This window comes from Siphateles boraxobius, unplaced genomic scaffold (assembly GCF_051911475.1).
Source record: "Siphateles boraxobius isolate OS27281-9 unplaced genomic scaffold, OSU_SipBor_1 11, whole genome shotgun sequence".
In the NCBI taxonomy this organism is placed as follows: domain Eukaryota; kingdom Metazoa; phylum Chordata; class Actinopteri; order Cypriniformes; family Leuciscidae; genus Siphateles; species Siphateles boraxobius.
The window spans coordinates 17260476-17280801 of NW_027508711.1; the positions used below are offsets into that span (position 1 = coordinate 17260476).

The following is a 20326-nucleotide window of genomic DNA, read 5'->3' on the forward strand; positions in this document are numbered from 1 at the left end:
ATACTCACTATAGGATTAGGATTATCGATAGTCGCATGTAATTATGAATAATTTGCTGTTATTACAATACTGAGTAACAATGTTATAAATGTGAATGTTATGGTTCCTTCCTTCAGGGTTCGTACAAGGTGTTGAAAGTGCTTGAAGTACTTGAATTTGACTTTTTGAAATTGAAGTCCTGGAAAATCCTTGAAAAAAAAGCTTGAAAAGTGCTTGAATTTTTTTAAGAAAATATAATCGTTTCACGCCAAATTAAAACTGCAGTCCGTCTGAGATATAATAAACTTAATATCATACTCATAGCCATGTGAAACAGCTCTATAAGTATATAATACAACTTTCATTATTCAGGTCAATCATATATTCATGGAAAAATATCCTTTTAATATCCTTTCATTGGTTAAGGGGATTTCTCATGCCTGACAGCCTGGTCAATGGATTGATCTCTATGAAGTGAAACATCAGATATATGTAATTTGATAAAATAAAATAAAATAATAAATAAAAATAATAAAGGTATTGTTTGATAAGTGCTGATTTGAAATCCAAAAAAGTAGTGCTTGAAATTCATTTTACAGAATCTGTACGAACCCTGTTCCTTATATCTCGTCACGGATACATGAATTCAGCTAAGACAAAGCTAATTATTAGGATCTCAAAGGTTTGGTTCCTATAATACAGAGCTTAATGTGCTCCATGTTTGCATTCCCAGGCCGCCATGCAGACATATGACAACAAAGGACAGGAAGTCTTCACCAACGGCAGCGCGGGCCACATGAACGGCAAAGACGTAACCAAGATGAGAGAAGTAGCCTTTGAGAAGAACCCCTCTGAGCCACTGGTATTATACCTTTTATTTTCATGTGTTTCATGTCTTTTGTATTTTGTATTTACAAAATTAAACTCATGAAACTTTGAATTCTCTTCAAAGGAATAATTCACAGCTTCATTCTGTTATTATTTACTTGTGTTGATGCTGTTATTTCTTCAACGGACAAGGAGTATTTTAAGACGATCTTATCCATTCTATGACAGTTCATAAAGACCATGAAATGAAAAGCAGTTTTGAAGTCTCTAAACAGCAGAAGTGTAATATTGTGTTCTGTCTATTCAGGGTGTAACTCTTAAGCTGAATGAAAAGCAGAGGTGTGCAGTGGCCAGAATATTGCATGGAGGGATGATACACAGACAAGGTACAGTGCATTCTTGGTTTGTTTGTGAACAATTATGCAGTTGCCATAAGGGATGTCCCGAGCCGATCTCAAGGAACAGTATTGGTCCGATTAATCAGTTTTTTTTACTGATCATATACACTATCATAAGCCTGATTCTTTATTTTATGTCAGCTGTTACGCATGTGTCGTGCAGTAGGTGGCGGTATGAACCTTCAAGTGAATTTGAATTTTCCAACTGCCGTTAAAAGTGAAAAAAGCAGCTCAATTGAACCAATGAGGTATGTTCTAGCGCGTCAGAAACTTATCAACGCTTCCCCGCGACTTTTAGCACTAAAATAGCCTCGCTACTGAATCACCTTGTTATATTTCTAACGCATCCCTGGTTTTGAAGTAATTAAACTCACAGGTTCATTGTCACACTCCTATAGAGAGAGATGCTGAACAGACACAGATAATTCACACACGCATAGATTTCTCTCTCTCTCTCTCTCTCTCTCTCTCTATATATATATATCTTGACAAAGAATTCAAATAAATGCTATAATTCATTAATTTAAATAAATTTAATCTTACTCACTACTTTATCCCTGTGTCTGATTCAAAGCGGGCAGAAACCTAGATCTAACAAGCCGTAACTAACTAAAATATCCGCAATTTTTTCCCCTTCTGGTCAAATATTGTGCAGCAAACATCAATAACGTCTCGGGTTATGACTATAACCCTTGTTCCCTGAGAAGGGAATGAGACACTGCGTCGTTGAAAACGACTCTTTGGGGACGCTCCTTTAGCGTGCGCCTCTAAAGTATGAATGAAACTAATCCAATCCTGATTGGTGTTGCATCGTGACGTAACATGTGACGGGATTACCGGATGTTTAAAAGAGACGCCGACACACACACACACTAGCCTCGCGATGAAGCAAGACGCTCTAAGGCCTTTAGGGGCGTGGCAGGACGACGCAGTGTCTCATTCCCTTCTCAGGGAACAAGGGTTATAGTCATAACCCGAGACGCTCCCTTTCGAGGGAACTCGCAGTGCGTCGTTGAAAACGACTCTTTGGGGAACGAATGCCCACTAGGGCACGCACCGAAATAGGCCTGCCCTGGAGTGAAACTGATTCAATCACTCAGCTAGGACGAGAGCACATGTGCGCCAGGCGTACTAGGGCGGTGCAGACTATAGAACCTAAAGAAAGTGTGCGGGGTAGCCCAACCGGCTGCCTCACAGATCTCCTGGAGGGGAACTCCCGAGAGGAGGGCCCTAGAGGACGCCATGCCTCTAGTCGAATGAGTCCTAATGGCCAGAGGTGAAGGCAAATTGCGCACCTCGTACGCCAAGGCAATAGCCTGAACAATCCAATTACTAATAGTTTGCTTGGATGCCGGAAGCCCTCTCCTAGGTGAACCAAAACACACTAACAGTTTGTCCGACCTCCTCCAAGAAGAGGACCTCTCGAGGTAAATACTCAAAGCTCTGACGGGGCAGAGCAAATGAAGCTTCTCTTCTTCTGCCGACACATGAGGTGGAGGATGGAATACCTGCAGGATCGTAGACCTAGCGTATTAGCAGGCACTTTAGGCACATAGCCCGGTCTCGGGTGCAAAAAGGCCTTAACCCTGCCAGGGGCAAACTCCAAGCAAGTTGGTGTCACTGCCAGGGCTTGGAGATCTCCCACCCTCTTAAGAGAGGTGATGGCTAAGAGAAAGAACAATTTGTATGTAAGATCTTTAGGCAAAGCCGACTGAAGAAGTTCGAAGGGGGCCAGGGATAACCCTTCCAGAACCACTGCCAGGTCCCAGGCAGGAACCCTGGACCTGGTTGTCGGTCTCATCCTCCAAGTACCACGGAGAAAAAGAACAACCAGCTGGTGCCTCCCCAGAGGCCCATCACTTAATGGCGCGTGGAAAGCCGCAATGGCAGCCACGTACACCTTAAGCGTGGAAGGGGAGAGACCCGCAGAGAAACGATCTTGAAGAAACTCCAGAACTCAAGCCACCGGGCAGTTAACTGGGTCTAAATCATGTTCTCTACACCAAGTGATGAATACATTCCACTTTAGGCCATATAATCTCCTAGTAGACGGAGCCCTAGAGCTAAGAATGGTTTCAACCACCCTGGCTGATAGACCAGCATTTAGGTACTGAACCCCCTCAGAGGCCAGACCCACAGTTTCCACAGCTCTGGGTGAGGGTGGAAAATTGTGCCCTCCGCCTGAGACAACAGATCCCTCCTCAGAGGAATCTGCCATGGCAGAGCTATTAGGAGTGAAATTATGTCTGAAAACCATACTCGGGTCGGCCACATTGGGGCAACCAGAAGTAGACTGATGCCCTCCTGACGGACCCTCTCCAGGACTCCCGGAAGCAGAGCGATCGGGGGAAATCCGTACAGGCGAAGCCTCGGCCAGGCCTGTACCATGGCATCCAACCCCAGTGGGGCTGGATGTGAGAGGGAAAACCAAAGTGGGCAGTGGGACGTCTCTTGAGACGCGAATAGATCCACTTCCATGGGTCCAAACCTCTCCCATATCAACTTCACCACATCTGGATGAAGTCTCCATTCCCCGGGCCTCAGCCCCTGCCTCGACAGGATGTCTGCTCCCTGATTCTGAACCCCCGGAATATACATTGCTCTGATAGACAGTATTTTCCCTTGGGACCAAAGAATAACCTGATGCACCAGTCTGCACAGAGGGCGCGATCTGAGTCCCCCATGTCGGTTCAGATAAGCTACCACTGATGTATTGTCCGATCGTACTAGGACATGGTAACCCTTGATTTCTGGAAGGAAGCTCCTCAGAGCCCTGAACACAGCCAACATCTTTAGACAATTTATGTGCCAAAAATGATGATGGTCCTGCCACAGACCCCTGGCAAAGTGGCCGTCCATGACCGCGCCCCAGCCAGTGAGGGAGGCGTCTGTCGAAACGGTTTTCCGACGACATGACGCTCCTAACACTGGCCCTTGGGACAGGAACCAAGGTTTCTTCCATATTATTAGAGAACGAAGGCATCTGCGCGTTACTCTGATCGTACGAAATGGATTCCCCTTGGGGGAAAACCCCTTGGCTTTCAGCCACCACTGAAGGGGCCTCATGTGTAGAAGGCCCAAAGGTATAATGTTGGATGCCGCTGCCATGAGGCCCAGCAGTCTTTGAAATTGCTTTACAATGATGACCTGGCCTAGCTTTAACTTGGACACCATCGCCAGAATGGACTCGATACTCAAGGGGTTAATCCTAATAAATTCTAATAATAATTTTGACGATACGCACAGGAGACATGCGTGCCTGCATCGTAGTCGAGTTCCACACCACGCCCAGAAAGGTTGTGCACTGGGACACTTACTGGGATAAATAAATTGATAGTCCTGCTGCACGGGTTTTCATAATTATTCCAGATAATACAACAAATAAATAACTAGAAAAAGTTCATCGAGACAAACTTTAATTTGGCTTGTGAAAGTTTGGACCAGAAAGTTTAAAGAAGTTTAAAGTAGTTTGAAGTTTACATTAGCTTGAAGTTTAAAGTAGTTTGAAGTTTAAATTAGTTTATAGTTTAAATTAGTTTAAATTTTAAATAAGTTTAAAGTTAAAAGTAGTTAAAAGTGTAAAATAGTTTGAAGTTTGAAGTAGTTTGAAGTTTAAATTAGTTTATAGTTTAAATTAGTTTAAAGTTTAAATTAGTTTGAATTTTAAAGTAGTTTGAAGTTTATATTAGTTGCTAGGGTGTTCTGGGTGGTTGCTAGGGTGTTCTGGGTGGTTGCTATGGTGTTGCTATTGTTTTCTAGGGTATTTTGAGTGGTTGCTATGGTGTTGCTAGGGTGATTTAAGGTATTTTGGGTGGTTGCTAGGGTGTTCTGGGGGGTTGCTATGGTGTTGCTAGAGTGTTCTAGGGTATTTTGAGTGGTTGATATGGTGTTGCTAGGGTGATTTAAGGTATTTTGGGTGGTTGCTAGGGTTTTCTGGGTGGTTGCAAGGCAGTTGCTAGGGTGTTCTGGTGGTTGCTAGGGTGTTGCTGGGGTGTTCTAGGGTATTTTGGGTGGTTGCTATGGTGTTGCTATGGTGTTCTAGGGTATTTTGGGTGGTTGCTATGGTGTTGCTAGGATGTTTTAATGTATTTTGGGTGGTTGCTAGGGTGTTCTGGGTGGTTGCTAGGGTGTTGCTAGGGTGTTCTAGGGTATGTTGGGTGGTTGCTAGGGTGTTCTGGGTCGTTGCTAGGCAGTTGCTAGGGTGTTGCTAAGGTGATTTAAGGTATTTTGGGTGGTTGCTAGGGTGTTCTGGGTGGTTGCTAGGCAGTTGCTAGGGTGTTCTGGGGGTTGCTAGGCAGTTGCTAGGGTGTTCTAGGGTATTTTGGGTGGTTGCTATGGTTTTGCTAGGGTGTTTTAAGGTATTTTGGGTGGTTGTTAGGGTGTTCTGGGTGGTTGCTAGGCAGTTGCTAGGGTGTTCTAAGGTATTTTGGTTGGTTGCTATGGTGTTGCTAGGGTGTTCTATGTGGTTGCTATGGTGTTGCTAGGGTGTTCTACACTATTTAAGATGGTTGCTAGGGTGTTGCTAGGGTGTTTTAAGGTATTTTGGGTGGTTTCTATGGTGTTATGGGTGGTTGCTAGGCAGTTGCTAGGGTGTGCTGGGTGGTTGCTATGGTGTTGCTAGGGTGTTCTAGGCTATTTTGGGTGGTTGCTATGGTGTTGCTAGGGTTTTTTAAGGTATTTTGGGTGGTTGCTAGGGTGTTCTGGGTGGTTGTTAGGCAGTTGCTGTCTGTCAATAATAGAAAAAAGAATGAACGAATTAATTAAAACGAATTGAATTAATTAATAAATAATAATATTGATGCATGCTTTTCTGTTTCATTATTGCAACATCTCTCTCTCTCTCTCTCTCTCTCTCTCTCTCTCTCTCTCTCTCTCTCTCTCTCTCTCATAACTGCATTAATAATAAAGCCGGGGACACACTTACTCGTAGGCCAGTTATGAATGTAATTTGATACTTATGATCGATCATCACGCGTGTTCAGCGCGTTCAGTCTGTGTTCACAGTCGGTGTTTAAGACCTGCTACAGTCGATGGAAACAGTTAGTCTTCGAATGTTTCAGCGAGTCGTAAGTGTGTCCCCATCATTAGTCTGCTATCAGTGGCTCAAACCTCCGTTACTAACTCTAAAATGACGTTTTGGAATTAGCAACGGAGGCTTGGGATTAGATGCGTAAGAAATTAGTCCTACATACAAGAGCGTTTTAATGACAAAAACTTGACAAACGTCTTGAAATGCATCATCTGAACATGTTTCGAGGTGTGATAACTGTAGTATAAGCGGAATAATTGACTTCAGGCCGTTGAATTATTAGAAAAATAATGCACACCCGGTATAGTAAATCAATTATTCCTAACTTAATGCACACCTAGCTGTGGGTTATCCCTTATGTATGTATATATGTATGTGTGTATATATATATATATATATATATATATATATATATATATATATATACAGGTCTATAAATTTAACCAAATATTAGGGAAATATAAGTATCAGATCGGGAGCACAAAAAAACCTAATCGGGACATCCCTAGTTTCCATACAGATCAATGGATAACTGCATCTCTCTCTTTTTTTAAACAGGTTCTTTACATGAAGGCGATGAAATCGCAGAAATCAATGGGAAAAGTGTTGCTAATCAAAGTGTAGACCAATTGCAGAAGATTCTGGTGGGTTGTTGTGTCTGCACACTGAAAAAGAAGTACACTTTAACATACATTTTTAAAAAGAGTGCTTATTACAGAAATAACACTTTAAAAAAGAAAATGGTAAAGTGGAAACTGAATGTAATGTCTTCGTACACTTAATTGCATGTTATTGTAACTTTAAAGTAAAATTTAATTTGATATAAAAATACAAGTGTGTTAAGAAACGTAATCAGTGGCCTTTTATTTGATTAATACGATGTTATCGGCAAGTACAGTTTTAAATATATATATATATATATATATATATATATATATATACAGTACTATATACATAAATAAGAAAGATTTTTTGCATTACGCTAATTAGAATTTGCTGTGAAAGTAATGTCAATGTAAATTGCTACTGTCTGGTAGTAAATTTTTGTGTAAATACTTTATTAAAAGATTAACTTTAAATTGTGATTTGCTTGATGCTTCTCTAGCTACAGTTTCAAAGCAGCTTCCCCAACACTGGCACATTTTGAGCAGTTTTTAAGAAGAATTTGGACACATATTTGTGATTTATGTTACTCTTTTATTTTATGTTGTTGGATACTTTTTAACATTACAGAAAGACACAAACGGTGTTGTCACATTGAAAATCATCCCCAATCAGCCAAGTCGCCATATGGCATGTGAGGTGAGTAAAACAGCTAAATCAATCTCACATCATACCTTTTTCTTGCTTCATTTTATTATTATTATTTTTTTATGATCACAATCTCCTCATCTCGCTTTACCCTTTGATCTGTAAATATGCGCTCAAATGTGATTTGATCACTTCTTTCTTTGTCTATTCTGTATCCTTGATTAAATTAAGGTGTGGGGTTTATCATGGGAATGGGAAACCAATGAAAGACACAGGTGACTATTTAAGCATCAATAGCAGATACTTACACTTACTTTTCTCATTAGATGAAGTAACTTCAAACCCTCTTCTGCCATCTTCTGGTCACACAGCGTCAAACTGCACTGCAGTTGGTTGTGAAACATTGTTTGACATTGTGATGAGCGCTGGCAGTATTTCTAAATCCTCTTTCACCATATACAAGTAACCACTGTGCTACGTTTAAGTCAAAACATCTAGTTCAATCTAGAGTTTTGCTTATCTGTTTTAGACTGTACTGGCACTAGCTGTAGATATTGTCACTAAAATCTATCTATCTATCTATCTATCTATCTATCTATCTATCTATCTATCTATCTATCTATCTATCTATCTATCTATCTATCTATCTATCTATCTATCTATCTATCTATCTATCTACCTATTTATCTATATATATATGTATCTAATCTATATATATATATCTATATATCTATCTGTGTGTCTGTCAATATATCTGTCTGCTTTCTGTATATCTGTATCTTAGGTTACACTTTATTTCGATAGTCACTTTAGACATTCCACTAACTATAAGTAACTTTTCAACTACATGTCAACTAACTCTCATTAGAGTATTAGTAGAGTCAGGGCTCTCAAGTGTCACGCATTGAGCGTGACAGTCACACATTTCGGTCTTTTGTCACGCTCTCCCGCCACACATTGTATTTCTCACGCTGAAAAACTATTTGTAATATATTTAATATGCCGCAGCGACCAAAATTCTGGCCGCGCCGCTCTCACTGTGGAACCGGCAGGAATCAAGCGCGTCTCCTCTCGTGTTGTTCGTCGAGCTACACAATAGCCAATCAGAAAATAGCACTATTGTATCTGGGTAAGATGTAACGCAACTACCAATGACAAAAATGTATCGAAAAATTCTACAATAGAAAACATTTATTTTAAATTGTATTAACATTTTCTTATTGTAACAATATTTCTATTTTATTGTATTTTTGATCAAATAAATGCAGCATTGATGAGCATTAAAAAAATATCTTAATTATTCCAAACTTTTGACCGGTGGGAATGCATTACATAAGGGGAAACGTATCTATTTATTTATTTATTTTGAAGATGCTAGTTATAGCTTCAACTTAAATTGAAATGAATTAAGCAACAGGATGATGTTTATATAAACAACATGATGCACACAAGTAGGACATGTTCCTGGATTCGTTGACCCTGGAGAAACCGACCACTGATTGGCTAAATCATCTTTATGAAGCACTTCTGATGGTTTTATGAGAGAGTAATGTTTTCCGGAAAATGTTTTTGCAGATGTATATGAGAGCACAGTTTGACTATGACCCTGCCAAAGATGACCTGATCCCATGCAAAGAAGTTGGCCTGAAATTCCAAACGGGCGACATCATTCATATCATCAACAAGAAAGATCCAAACTGGTGGCAAGGAAAGGTGGACAGCTCCTCCACAGACTTTGCAGGACTCATCCCTTCTCGGGAACTTCAGGAATGGTGCGTTCTGACCTGCATTCTTTTCTTGTATTTGATGACAAGTAATTAGTGATGTACATTTAAGATCTCCCTCTCTTTCACAAGCTAAACATTTCTGATGTTTCTTCAGGCGAGTAGCAAGCAAAAGCAAAGCGACACGGGAAGCCGGACAGTCCTGCAGTCCTTTTGGCAAGAAGAAGAAATGCAAAGACAAATACCTGGCCAAACACAGCTCAAGTTAGTGAAGCTCACCTCTTTATAATTTCTAAGGCTTGTTTCAACATCATTGTTTTGATAAAATGCTCTTATAACACTCTTGAAAAATAAGCTTTTATAAAGCAATATAAAATTCTAGCGCAAACTACTTACCCATTGTTTGAAAATGCACTTTCTGTGCTGCACTAAATGCAGGTGATTTAAGCTGTTGATAATCTGCACTTTAGATTTGTGTTCCATTCCATGTAGATTCATTTTCTTTTTGGATATAAAGGTAACAGACACCTCTACTAATGTAAATATGACTTCACAATGATGAGTTATTCTCCAATGCCATTTCCCAATAACCATTTTATGGCTGTAATTAAAAAATTCTGACTGTGGTAACCCAGAAATCATTGTTCCCTTTCGTAGTCACTCCGAGTTACGTCGGATGACGACGAATGGGGGTTTCGCCTAGAAAGCCAATCATCTTCGTGTATTATAAAACGAGCCAATGGCGATGAAATGCCATGGGTCTGCGGAATTTGCATAGCGTAACTCCGCCCCACCTCGTGGGTATAAAAGGAGGACGCTCGGCAACATGCAGATATGTTTTCGCTTCGGAGCCAAGAGCTTCTCTTCACTCCACAAGCCAATCCTGACTTCATCTTCTGTGACGAGCGAACTCTCCGGTGTTGGTGTGACGGCGGTACCCAGCGAGTTCACATTGCCTGCGATCTGAGCAGTGATCTGCCAGTCTGTGTGTTTCTCCCTGGTCGCCTCAGCATCGCTGAGTTTTTTCTCTAAAAGAGCTGCACGTGGCACGTCTTTTTAAAGATGTCTCGCCCGTGTTCTTCTGGGTGCGGTCGTTTCCTGTCTTCCTTTGATGGGCACAATCGCTGCTTTGCGTGTTTGGGCTTAGAGCACGCTAAAGCAGCGCTTGTGGATGACTCATGTTCCTTCTGTGGGAACATGGCCATCGCAACACTGAGGTCTAGACTCAATGATCTCATTCGGGAGAGAGTCCCCTCATCCACACCCCGATCTACATCCTCCACGAGAGGCTGTACTTCGGCTGGTGGACAGGGTGATCTGAGGGTTACGGTGTGGGACAATCCGACGATGCGTCCTCGGACTACGCCCCCCTCTACAGTGTTGCAACCCGCGAGTGCCGCGGTGATTCTACCGGGTTCATCCTTCGATGCCCCGCGTGTTTCATTCGGCGCTCCAGAGGAAGACTCGATGTCGATCGCGGCATCACAAGGCGGGCAAGAGTCATCGGGAAGTGACGATGCGGCTGCGTTGCCTCCTTCTGGAGCTCCAGCGTTGCCCGTATCAGATCCCGAGATGACGGCCATGCTCTCCCGGGCCGCCGCGAGCATCGGGCTTGAGTGGAACCCTCCGCCCCGCCCTGAGCGCTCGCGGTTGGATGATTGGTTTTTGGGTGCGGCTGCCGCCTCACGGCCACAGCCAACCCCAATGCCATTCTTCCCGGAGGTGCATGAGGAGTTGACGAAATCATGGAAGGCTCCCTTGACCTCCCGTGTACGTTCGTCAGCTTTCTCCGCTTTTCCTCCCCTCGATGGGGCAGCCGCCCATGTGTACACTGGGATTCCCCCGGTTGAACGCTCTGTTGCCATGCAACTATGTCCTCAGAGTGCTTCATCTCGTGGTAATCCTAAGCACCCGTCCAAGGCCTGTAGATTCTCGTCCACCTTAGTGGCGAGGTCTCACAGAGCTGCAGGACAGGCGGCTGCCGCTCTGCATGCGATGAGCACCTTGCAGGTCTACCAGGCCCAGCTGCTCAGAGATATGCACGAGGCGGGGACTGACCCAGGGCTCTTCAATGAGCTGCGTGCCGCCACTGACCTCGCTCTCCGAGCGACGAAAGTGGCCTCACGCTCCCTGGGTCAGGTGATGGCCACCTCTGTGGTCCAGGAGCGTCACCTATGGCTGAACCTGGCTGATATGCGGGACGCCGAGCGTACCCGTCTGCTCGACGCCCCCATATCCCAGGCCGGCCTCTTCGGCGGAGCGGTTGAGGACTTTGCCCAGCAGTTCTCAACCGCACAGAAGCAGTCTGAGGCGATTAAACATATTCTGCCCCGACGGCCTGCTGCTGCCTCCACCCAGCCGTCGGTACAGACACCTCAGACTGCTCGCCGCCGAGGGCGCCCTCCTGTGGCTCCCTCCCCTCCCGCACGGCCCCAGCAGCAGCCTTCACCCGGGCCGCGTCGTGGAGGAGGCCGCAGGAAGGCGCCACAGCCCTCTCCAGCCCCGCGCCCCGCTAAATGCCAGGCTAAGCGGCGCTCCTGAGACGGGCTGCTCAGTGATGGTGTCGGTTTTTTCCCAGGAGGTGGTTGCAGGCCCCCTCCTTCCCCCGGCGGAGGGCCGGGGGAGAATCTTTTGTTCTCCCGCTGCCCACCCACGGGTGGGCAGTACCCTATTATGGTCAAAGAAAGAATCAATACACCCATCACTGAGCACACAGAGCCGGTTGACAGTGCGCGACGCCCCCGGGCCTCGCCGCTCTCATCCCCCTCTGTCACAGAGTTCTCGGACCGCAGTGTGTGCCGCCTCCGGGCCTCGCCACTCCCGTCCCCCTCTGTCCCGGAGGGTGCGGGCGACAGTGTGTGCCGTCTCCGGACCTCACCACTCTCGTCCCCCTCTATCGCCAGACCCCTGGCAGAGCAGACCCCCGTGGAACGCTGGTCCTTCCCTGGTCTCCTCTGTCAGGACGCGGAGCATGACCGCGCCCCCGCTCCGGGCCGCTTTGCCACCCTCGCCTGGGCTGGTCACTCCGCTTCGCTGCCCCTCCGGGGGGATGCCTGTGGTTCGTATGACCCCGCTGGTTCAGTATCTGACAGCTTGGTTGAAGTTTCCCAGCCTTTCTCGCTGGGTCGCCCGAACTATCAGGCTCGGCTATGCGATTCAGTTCGCACGGTCTCCTCCCCGCTTCAGGGGAGTTCGCTTCACTATGGTCGGTGGCAATGCCCCTATCATGAGAGCGGAGGTTGCTACCCTGCTGGCGAAGGGTGCAATCGAGACTGTCCCTCCAGCCGAGATGAAGTCAGGGTTTTACAGCCCGTACTTCATTGTCCCCAAGAAATCCGGTGGGTTACGGCCGATCCTGGATCTGCGCGTCTTGAACCGCTCCCTTCACAGGCTGCCGTTCAAGATGCTCACGGCCAAACGCATTTTCGAATGTGTGCGGCCACGGGATTGGTTTGCAGCCATAGACCTGAAGGACGCCTACTTTCATGTCTCCATCTTACCTCGACACAGACTGTTCCTACGGTTTGCCTTCGAGGGGCAGGCATACCAGTACGCGGTTCTCCCCTTCGGGCTAGCCCTGTCTCCTCGCGTCTTCACGAAGATCGTCGAGGCTGCCCTTGTTCCCCTTCGGGAACACGGGGTTCGCATCCTGAACTATCTCGACAACTGGCTGATCCTAGCTCACTCTCGAGACCAGGTTTGCGAACACAGGGATCTTGTGCTTCGGCACCTAGCCCGTCTGGGCCTTCGGGTCAACTGGGAGAAGAGCAAACTCTGCCCCGTGCAGAGGATCTCTTTTCTCGGTATGGAGATCGACTCGGTCGCCATGTCCGCGCAGCTTACGAGCGAGCGCGCACACTCGCTGCTGACTTGCCTTCGACAGTTCGATGGCAAGAGTGCGGTCCCACTGAAATTGTTTCAGAGGCTCCTGGGGCATATGGCATCCGCAGCCGCAGCAACGCCGCTCGGATTGCTTCATATGAGACCGCTTCAGCTGTGGCTTCGCGATCGAGTCCCGAGGTGGGCATGGCATCACGGCACGTTCCGAGTCCCAGTGACTCCGACCTGCCGTCAGTCCTTCACTCCGTGGAGGAACCTCAGCTTTCTACGGGCCGGAGTTCCCCTAGAACGAGTTTCCAGGCATGTTGTTGTCTCCACAGATGCCTCTTCCACGGGTTGGGGCGCCATGTGCAACGGACATGCTGCCGCAGGCTCCTGGACAGGACCCCAGTGCCTTTTGCACGTCAATTGCCTCGAGTTGCTGGCAGTACGCCTTGCCCTGCACCGTTTCCTCACGTTGCTCAGGGGTCAACACGTACTAGTCCGTTCAGACAATACCGCGACTGTAGCGTACATCAACCGTCAGGGTGGTCTACGCTCCCGCTGTATGTTGCAACTCGCACGCCACCTCCTCTTATGGAGTCAGAAGCACCTGAGGTCCCTTCGTGCTATCTACATTCCGGGAGATCGGAACTTTGCAGCCGACGAGCTGTCACGGTTTCGGCCCATCTCCGGCGAATGGAGACTCCATCCCCAGTCGGTTCAGCTGATTTGGGACCAGTTCGGGGACGCACAGACAGATCTGTTTGCCTCTCACGACTCGACCCATTGCGCCCTGTTCTATTCCCTGACCGAGGGCTCTCTCGGCACGGATGCACTGGCGCACAGCTGGCCGCGGGGCCTACGCAAGTATGCGTTTCCCCTAGTGAGCCTTCTCGCACAGACCTTGTGCAAGATCAAGGAGGACGAGGAGCAGCTCATTCTGGTTGCGCCGTATTGGCCCAACCGGACCTGGTTCTCCGAACTGGTGCTCCTCGCGACAGCACCTCCTTGGCCAATTCCTCTGAGGACGGATCTCCTTTCTCAGAGACGGGGCACCCTTTGGCACCCTCGACCCGATCTCTGGAGGCTCCACGTGTGGCTCCTGGACGGGACGAGGCAGGTTTGAGTACCCTGCCACCAGCGGTGGCGGCTACCATCACTTCCGCTAGAGCATCGTCCACGAGACATGTCTATGCGTTGAAGTGGAACCTCTTCGTCAACTGGTGCTCTTCTCGTCGAGAAGACCCCAGGAAATGCTCGATCTCTGTCGTGCTTTCCTTCCTGCAAGAGGGGTTGGAGCGAAGGCTGTCTCCCTCCACCCTGAAGGTGTATGTGGCCGCTATCGCCGCATATCACGAAGCAGTTCAAGGTAAGTCTCTGGGGAAGCACGACCTGATCGTCAGGTTCCTGAGAGGAGCGAGGAGACTAAATCCTCCTCGTCCTCCTCTCGTTCCCTCTTGGGACCTCTCAGTGGTCTTAAATGCCCTGCAGAGGGCTCCCTTTGAGCCTCTGCAATCAGTGGAGCTTAAGTTCCTGTCTATGAAGACAGCGCTCCTGGTTGCATTGGCCTCCATCAAGAGGGTAGGGGACCTGCACGCATTCTCCGTTGACGAAGCGTGCCTGGAATTCGGGCCCGGTCACTCTCACGTGATCCTGAGACCCCGGCCTGGATATGTGCCCAAGGTTCCCACCACTCCCTTCCGGGACCAGGTGGTGAACCTGCAAGCGCTGCCCCGGGAGGAGGCAGACCCAGCCTTGGCACTGCTCTGTCCAGTACGCGCTCTCCGCGCTTACGTAGACAGGACGCAGTGTTTCAGGACCTCAGACCAGCTCTTTGTCTGTTATGGTGGGAGACTGAAGGGAAAGGCTCTCTCAAAGCAGAGGTTGTCTCACTGGATAGTGGACGCCATTGCTTTGGCTTACCAACAGCAAGGCCGACCGTGCCCCCTTGGTGTGACAGCCCACTCCACCCGGAGTGTGGCTTCCTCTTGGGCTCTAGCGCATGGCGCCTCGCTGGCAGACATTTGTAGAGCTGAAGGCTGGGCGACACCCAACACATTCGCCAGATTCTATAATCTCCGAGTGGAGCCTGTGTCCTCTCGCGTACTCGCTTCAGTCAGCTAGTACTGGACCCGCTCAGGTGTCTTCGCTTGCTCGCCTTTCCACTCCACGGACTGGATACGTGCGATTATTCCTCAGGTGGGCCTTCCTCTCTGAAGCCCTGAGTTCCTCCAGCACTGTTGATGCTGGCGCCAGTGTCTATTGCCTGGGCGTCGGCTAGGTGCCTCCGTGTGCATGGTTCCTCCCTGAGTAACCCCCACATGTGTATTTCCACTGTAAGCCTCCTTGAGCATGTGTCTTTCCCTTGGCAAGCCATCTTGCCCTCCTGGAGTTGAAAGTTGCCACCCCTCGGGCTGGTCACTCCAGTGTTCCTCCATATGTAGCCCTCCGGCCATATGTGTATCTTAAGTCCTCCCTACGGGTAGGCATGCTGCGGCATATCTCCTCTGAGATATGCTTCCCAGTGTACCTTGGTATTCCTGTGTTAAGTAGGACTCCTTCGTCTGTGCCAGTATCACGACAGGGGGATCAGACTTTCGCAGGGCACTGGAAGACAGCTGTGAAGGTGGCGTGATTTCACGGGGACCCCCATTCGTCGTCATCCGACGTAACTCGGAGTGACTACGAAAGGGAACGTCTCGGTTACATATGTAACCCTCGTTCCCTGAGTAGGGAACGGAGACGTTACGTCTCCCTGCCACTTCCGCTGTACCGCTGGGTAGACGCCTGAGTTCAGTCTCAGCTCCTCAGCGAAGACATATCTGCATGTTGCCGAGCGTCCTCCTTTTATACCCACGAGGTGGGGCGGAGTTACGCTATGCAAATTCCGCAGACCCATGGCATTTCATCGCCATTGGCTCGTTTTATAATACACGAAGATGATTGGCTTTCTAGGCGAAACCCCCATTCGTCGTCATCCGACGTAACGTCTCCGTTCCCTACTCAGGGAACGAGGGTTACATATGTAACCGAGACGTTTTTTTCCGTATAGAGCTTCAGCTCTGTTACGGAGCTCAAATGGTGTCTGAGTTAAGGGCAACAACATGAGTCTGGTCTTATAGGAGCAGGCCTTAGACAGATACACTTGTCAAGCATTAACTGATGAAGTTTTTCTTCCTTAGTCTTTGACCAGCTTGATGTAATATCCTATGAAGAAGTGGTGAGACTTCCTGCATTCATCCGAAAAACTCTGGTTCTGATCGGTAAGCATCATCATACCCTATTCCATTGGGGGATTAATGGATTTGTAGTATACTTATTATAAATATAATACATATATAAATACATTTTGGTATAGTTTTTTTCATTAGGGTAAATTACCATGTAGATCCACAAAAATCAGCTAAATATTTGAAAATGTGCAGCTGTTTACAGGCTAAAAAAAGGTGTTATTTAATGTTTTGCTCTTGTTTAAAGGTGCACCTGGAGTTGGAAGGAGCCATATTAAAAATTCCCTGCTGACCAAATATCCTGATAAGTTTTCCTACCCAGCACCACGTACGTACATTCCAGCTGCATCACTTCTCATTTTTATTTCTTAACTCCAAAGTCTTCCACCTGTAATTAGGAATTTTAGACAGTGTTTAGGAATGTTTAAACGGAGCAAAACAATTTTATAGCAAATCCATGTATGGATACCCTGCTGAAAAATCCAGAATTGGTGTTCACCAGCATACGGTGTGTTTGCAAACCAGCATGATATGCTGGTTTCTGGTTTGCTGATCCCTTGCATGGGAAGCAGGTGTGCTGGTGGACCAACTCAGTTTATCTTGATAACAGCTTGACTATGCTGGTTAACCAGCTAGACCAGCATTATACCAACTCTAACAAGCCCGGACCAACATGGATTTCACGCTGGTTTATTTAGGAATTTTCAGCACACTAGTTCACCTAAAAATGTGTCATTCATTACTCACCCTCATGTTGTTCCAAAGCTGTTTGGCATTAATAACATCAAGTTGACATGCCACACCATTTTTATTGTTTATGTACGAAACCGCAAAACAAATGGATACGAGGTCTATTTGAATAAAATCTAGCCAAAACAAAGCCATGACTATTTAACTAATAGGTAGGTGTGCTCTGGGCCCCAGCAATCTTTTCAGGTTCATTTCTTCCCTCAATCAATTTCTTTGTCAAGGTCAGACACGAGTAAAAATGAACAGACTGGAGAGTTACTTTATAGTTTCAATTCTATTCAAGTTGTTAGTCAATGGCTACCACCAACTGCCTGGTTAGCAACATTCTTCGAAATATCTTCTTTAGTGTTAAACAGAAGAAAGAAACTCATACATGTTTGGAACAACTTGAGGGTGAGTAAATGATGACAAAACTTTCATTTTTGGGTAAATTATCATTTTAAGGGGCTGTTCACACGTTTTTGCTTTCCATTGTGCTGATTTTCCATTGTTCTTCTATGTAAGAAGATGCTAGATGGACATCTTTGTTTGTTTCTTTTAACGCAGCACTCATGTTAATATAAGTTCAACTTTTACAAAATGTGTCACTAGACCCTGCGTTTTTTTAAAATTCTAATTTAAAACGGAAAAGCATGTTTAAAACACTTAAGGCTGTTTTGACAACTTTTTGCTGCGAAATAATTTTCTTAATTTAGTTTTATTTTGTTTTCCAGTATCCTATCATCCTTAAAACAAGATCAATTTTACTTGAGAAACAAAACTGAATAAGATCTATATAAGACTATAAGATCTATAATAAGACTATAATATGACATATCTTTCAAATATTTAAAGATTTATATAAATTTGTATTCACTGTAAACAAGTTATAGTTATATTTTTTAACAATTCTTCACTGAAAAACATGACAAAATAATGAATCATAAATAAAACATTTCTTTGCAGACACCACTAGACCTCCAAAGAAGGACGAGGAGAATGGCAAAGAATATTACTTTATTTCCAATGATGAAATGACCAAATGTATCGTCGGGAATCAGCTACTTGAATACGGCAGTCACCAGGGACACATGTTTGGTACTAAGATCGAAACTGTTGAAAAGATTCACGCTCAGGGGAAGATTGCTCTGCTGGATGTGGAACCACAGGTAATGCCACACTGTGGAGTCAGCTATTAAATAAGCATAGCATTCGATCCCTAGCATTGTGGTGTCAAGTTTTGCACAGAAAACACCAGTCACATTTTCTTAAAAAAATTGTTTGTTTTTATTTTGATGAACCGTCACTATTTTTAGCCTTGTCGGGCAATTGCTTTCTGAACACTTTTTGTTTTTTTCCAGACGCTGAAAGTGCTCAGAACGGCAGAGTTTGCTCCTCTTGTGATGTTCATTGCTCCTACTAACACTGGCAATCAGGTTAGAAACTGATTCATTCAGGCTTTAAGCCCCAGGGGCCAGATTCAAGTAAAATTCTTAAGAATTAAATTGTTTTTATATTTCCAATAAAAGATTGTTTAAAAGTATTTCTAAAAATACTTCTTAAGAATGTTCTTAACATTTTTCTTAAGACAAAACTTGAAAACGAATCAAATTTGTGAAAATAAAAAAGAGCTTTCACTAATGATTATTTTGGTAATAGAGTAATCGGTCGATTGTTTTGATGATTGATCGAGTCATCGGATATTTTTTTGTTGTAATAAAAATAGACTAAGTGAACAATCGCCAATAAAATTACTTAAAATACATATATAATAACAATGAAGCAATAAGAGTTGGTTCAAATAATGTATCAAAACAAGTAATCATGTGGTTTTGTTGAACAACACTGTTAAAATACAAAATGTAATATACATAATATAAACAATCAACTTATGCACCACTTATGGTATTTTGCCAGTTAATCGACATGGGTAAATTGCAATCAAGGATTTTTTTAAATCAAGTTCTCAAATTTAATTGAGGAATCATGACAGGCCTATTAAAAACCATCGTAAATAACTTCCCAAAGTTAGGATAACTTCCAACTTGTCTTAAATCCTCAAAGGTAAGATCTTTTATGTTTTTATTAGGTTGTTTGAAAATCATTTTTGCACTTAAGCATTACAATATAACACTAGATATGTATTGCATATTACTGCTAATAGGGTTGCGCTTGATTCCTTTGAAGTTACACCAATGTGAACAATGATTGATCATGATTATGCGTGACACAACCGTTTGCTGAATTTGAAATTCAGTAACTATCAATTCAGCACAAATGAGAGGGCTTGTTCACCAGGACTGAAAACCACTGCTCTAGAGAGAGAAAAAACACAGCATTTGTGGTGTTTTTCATCAATTGATTAAAGAGTCTTCACCAAGTCTTAAGAAAAAACAATAACATGTTCTTAAGAAAATATTTGAGAACATTTTATCTCGAGAAATTATTTCTTAAGAAGATTTTTGTGAATCTGGTCCAATAAGCCTACCCACAAGCCTATCCATGCTTACGACCTGAAGTTTATAATAAAGCAATGTTTCCTTTGTAGACTGAAGATTTGTAATCTATGCTTTTCTACTTTTCAGTCAGAGGCAGTGCAGAACATCCAGAAAGAATCCGATGTCATCCTCAGTTCATACCGCCACTTCTTCGATGAAATGCTCGTCAACAATGATGTAGATGAGAGTGTTAAGGGTGTAGAGGAGGCCATCGAGAGAGCCTCCTCGACCCCACAGTGGGTGCCAATCTCATGGGTGTACTAAAAACCCCAGTCCCTTTCCCTAATCTCCCCTCCAAATATACCATAAGAGTAAACCACACTCACACGGTCATCAAGACAGTTTGCACATGAATAAGTGGTTTAAAGAATGTTTTTAAAAAAGCAATAAGTTTGTTCTTTTTGTTTAATATGTGAATAATTTTTAAATGCCAGAGTGCTATAACCATACCAGTACAGTATATATATATATATATATATATATATATATATATATATATATATATATATAAAGCAGTAAGCGATGACATTGTTAGCGATGCAACAAGGACCTCTACTGTGATTCAAAATACCACCTTGTTCATAAAGGTCTGTTGGTTTTTGATCTTCCCTGGAGTTTCAGTGTATTTTTTATACCATGTGGCATGGTGTTCTTCTTAAATATAATTACGTTTTTAAAAAACAAATACGTTAAAAACACAGGGAAATTGTAATAATCTATATTTGTAAGCAGGTTTGTCTTGTCCTGAAATGTTTCTCATTATGATATATGGATTTACCTCAAGTCATAATGTAAGGCACTTTTAAAAGTACTGAATAAACGTCTCCCCACACTTCAA

At 44.7% G+C, this 20326-nt stretch overlaps 1 protein-coding gene across 1 annotated transcript in view; it reads left to right on the forward strand.

Annotated features, from left to right (window-relative positions):
* The window catches only part of mpp1 (MAGUK p55 scaffold protein 1), a 39756-nt gene extending 19430 nt beyond the window's left edge, over nt 1-20326 (forward strand). Inside the window, exons 2-12 of the mRNA XM_077197390.1 lie at nt 713-841; nt 1115-1193; nt 6793-6878; nt 7468-7536; nt 9061-9257; nt 9367-9473; nt 16214-16294; nt 16509-16589; nt 17957-18159; nt 18352-18426; nt 19576-20326. Of these exons, the coding sequence (XP_077053505.1) occupies nt 713-841; nt 1115-1193; nt 6793-6878; nt 7468-7536; nt 9061-9257; nt 9367-9473; nt 16214-16294; nt 16509-16589; nt 17957-18159; nt 18352-18426; nt 19576-19752 (1284 nt within the window). The 3' untranslated portion in view covers nt 19753-20326. The remainder of the gene's footprint in view (nt 1-712; nt 842-1114; nt 1194-6792; nt 6879-7467; nt 7537-9060; nt 9258-9366; nt 9474-16213; nt 16295-16508; nt 16590-17956; nt 18160-18351; nt 18427-19575) is intronic.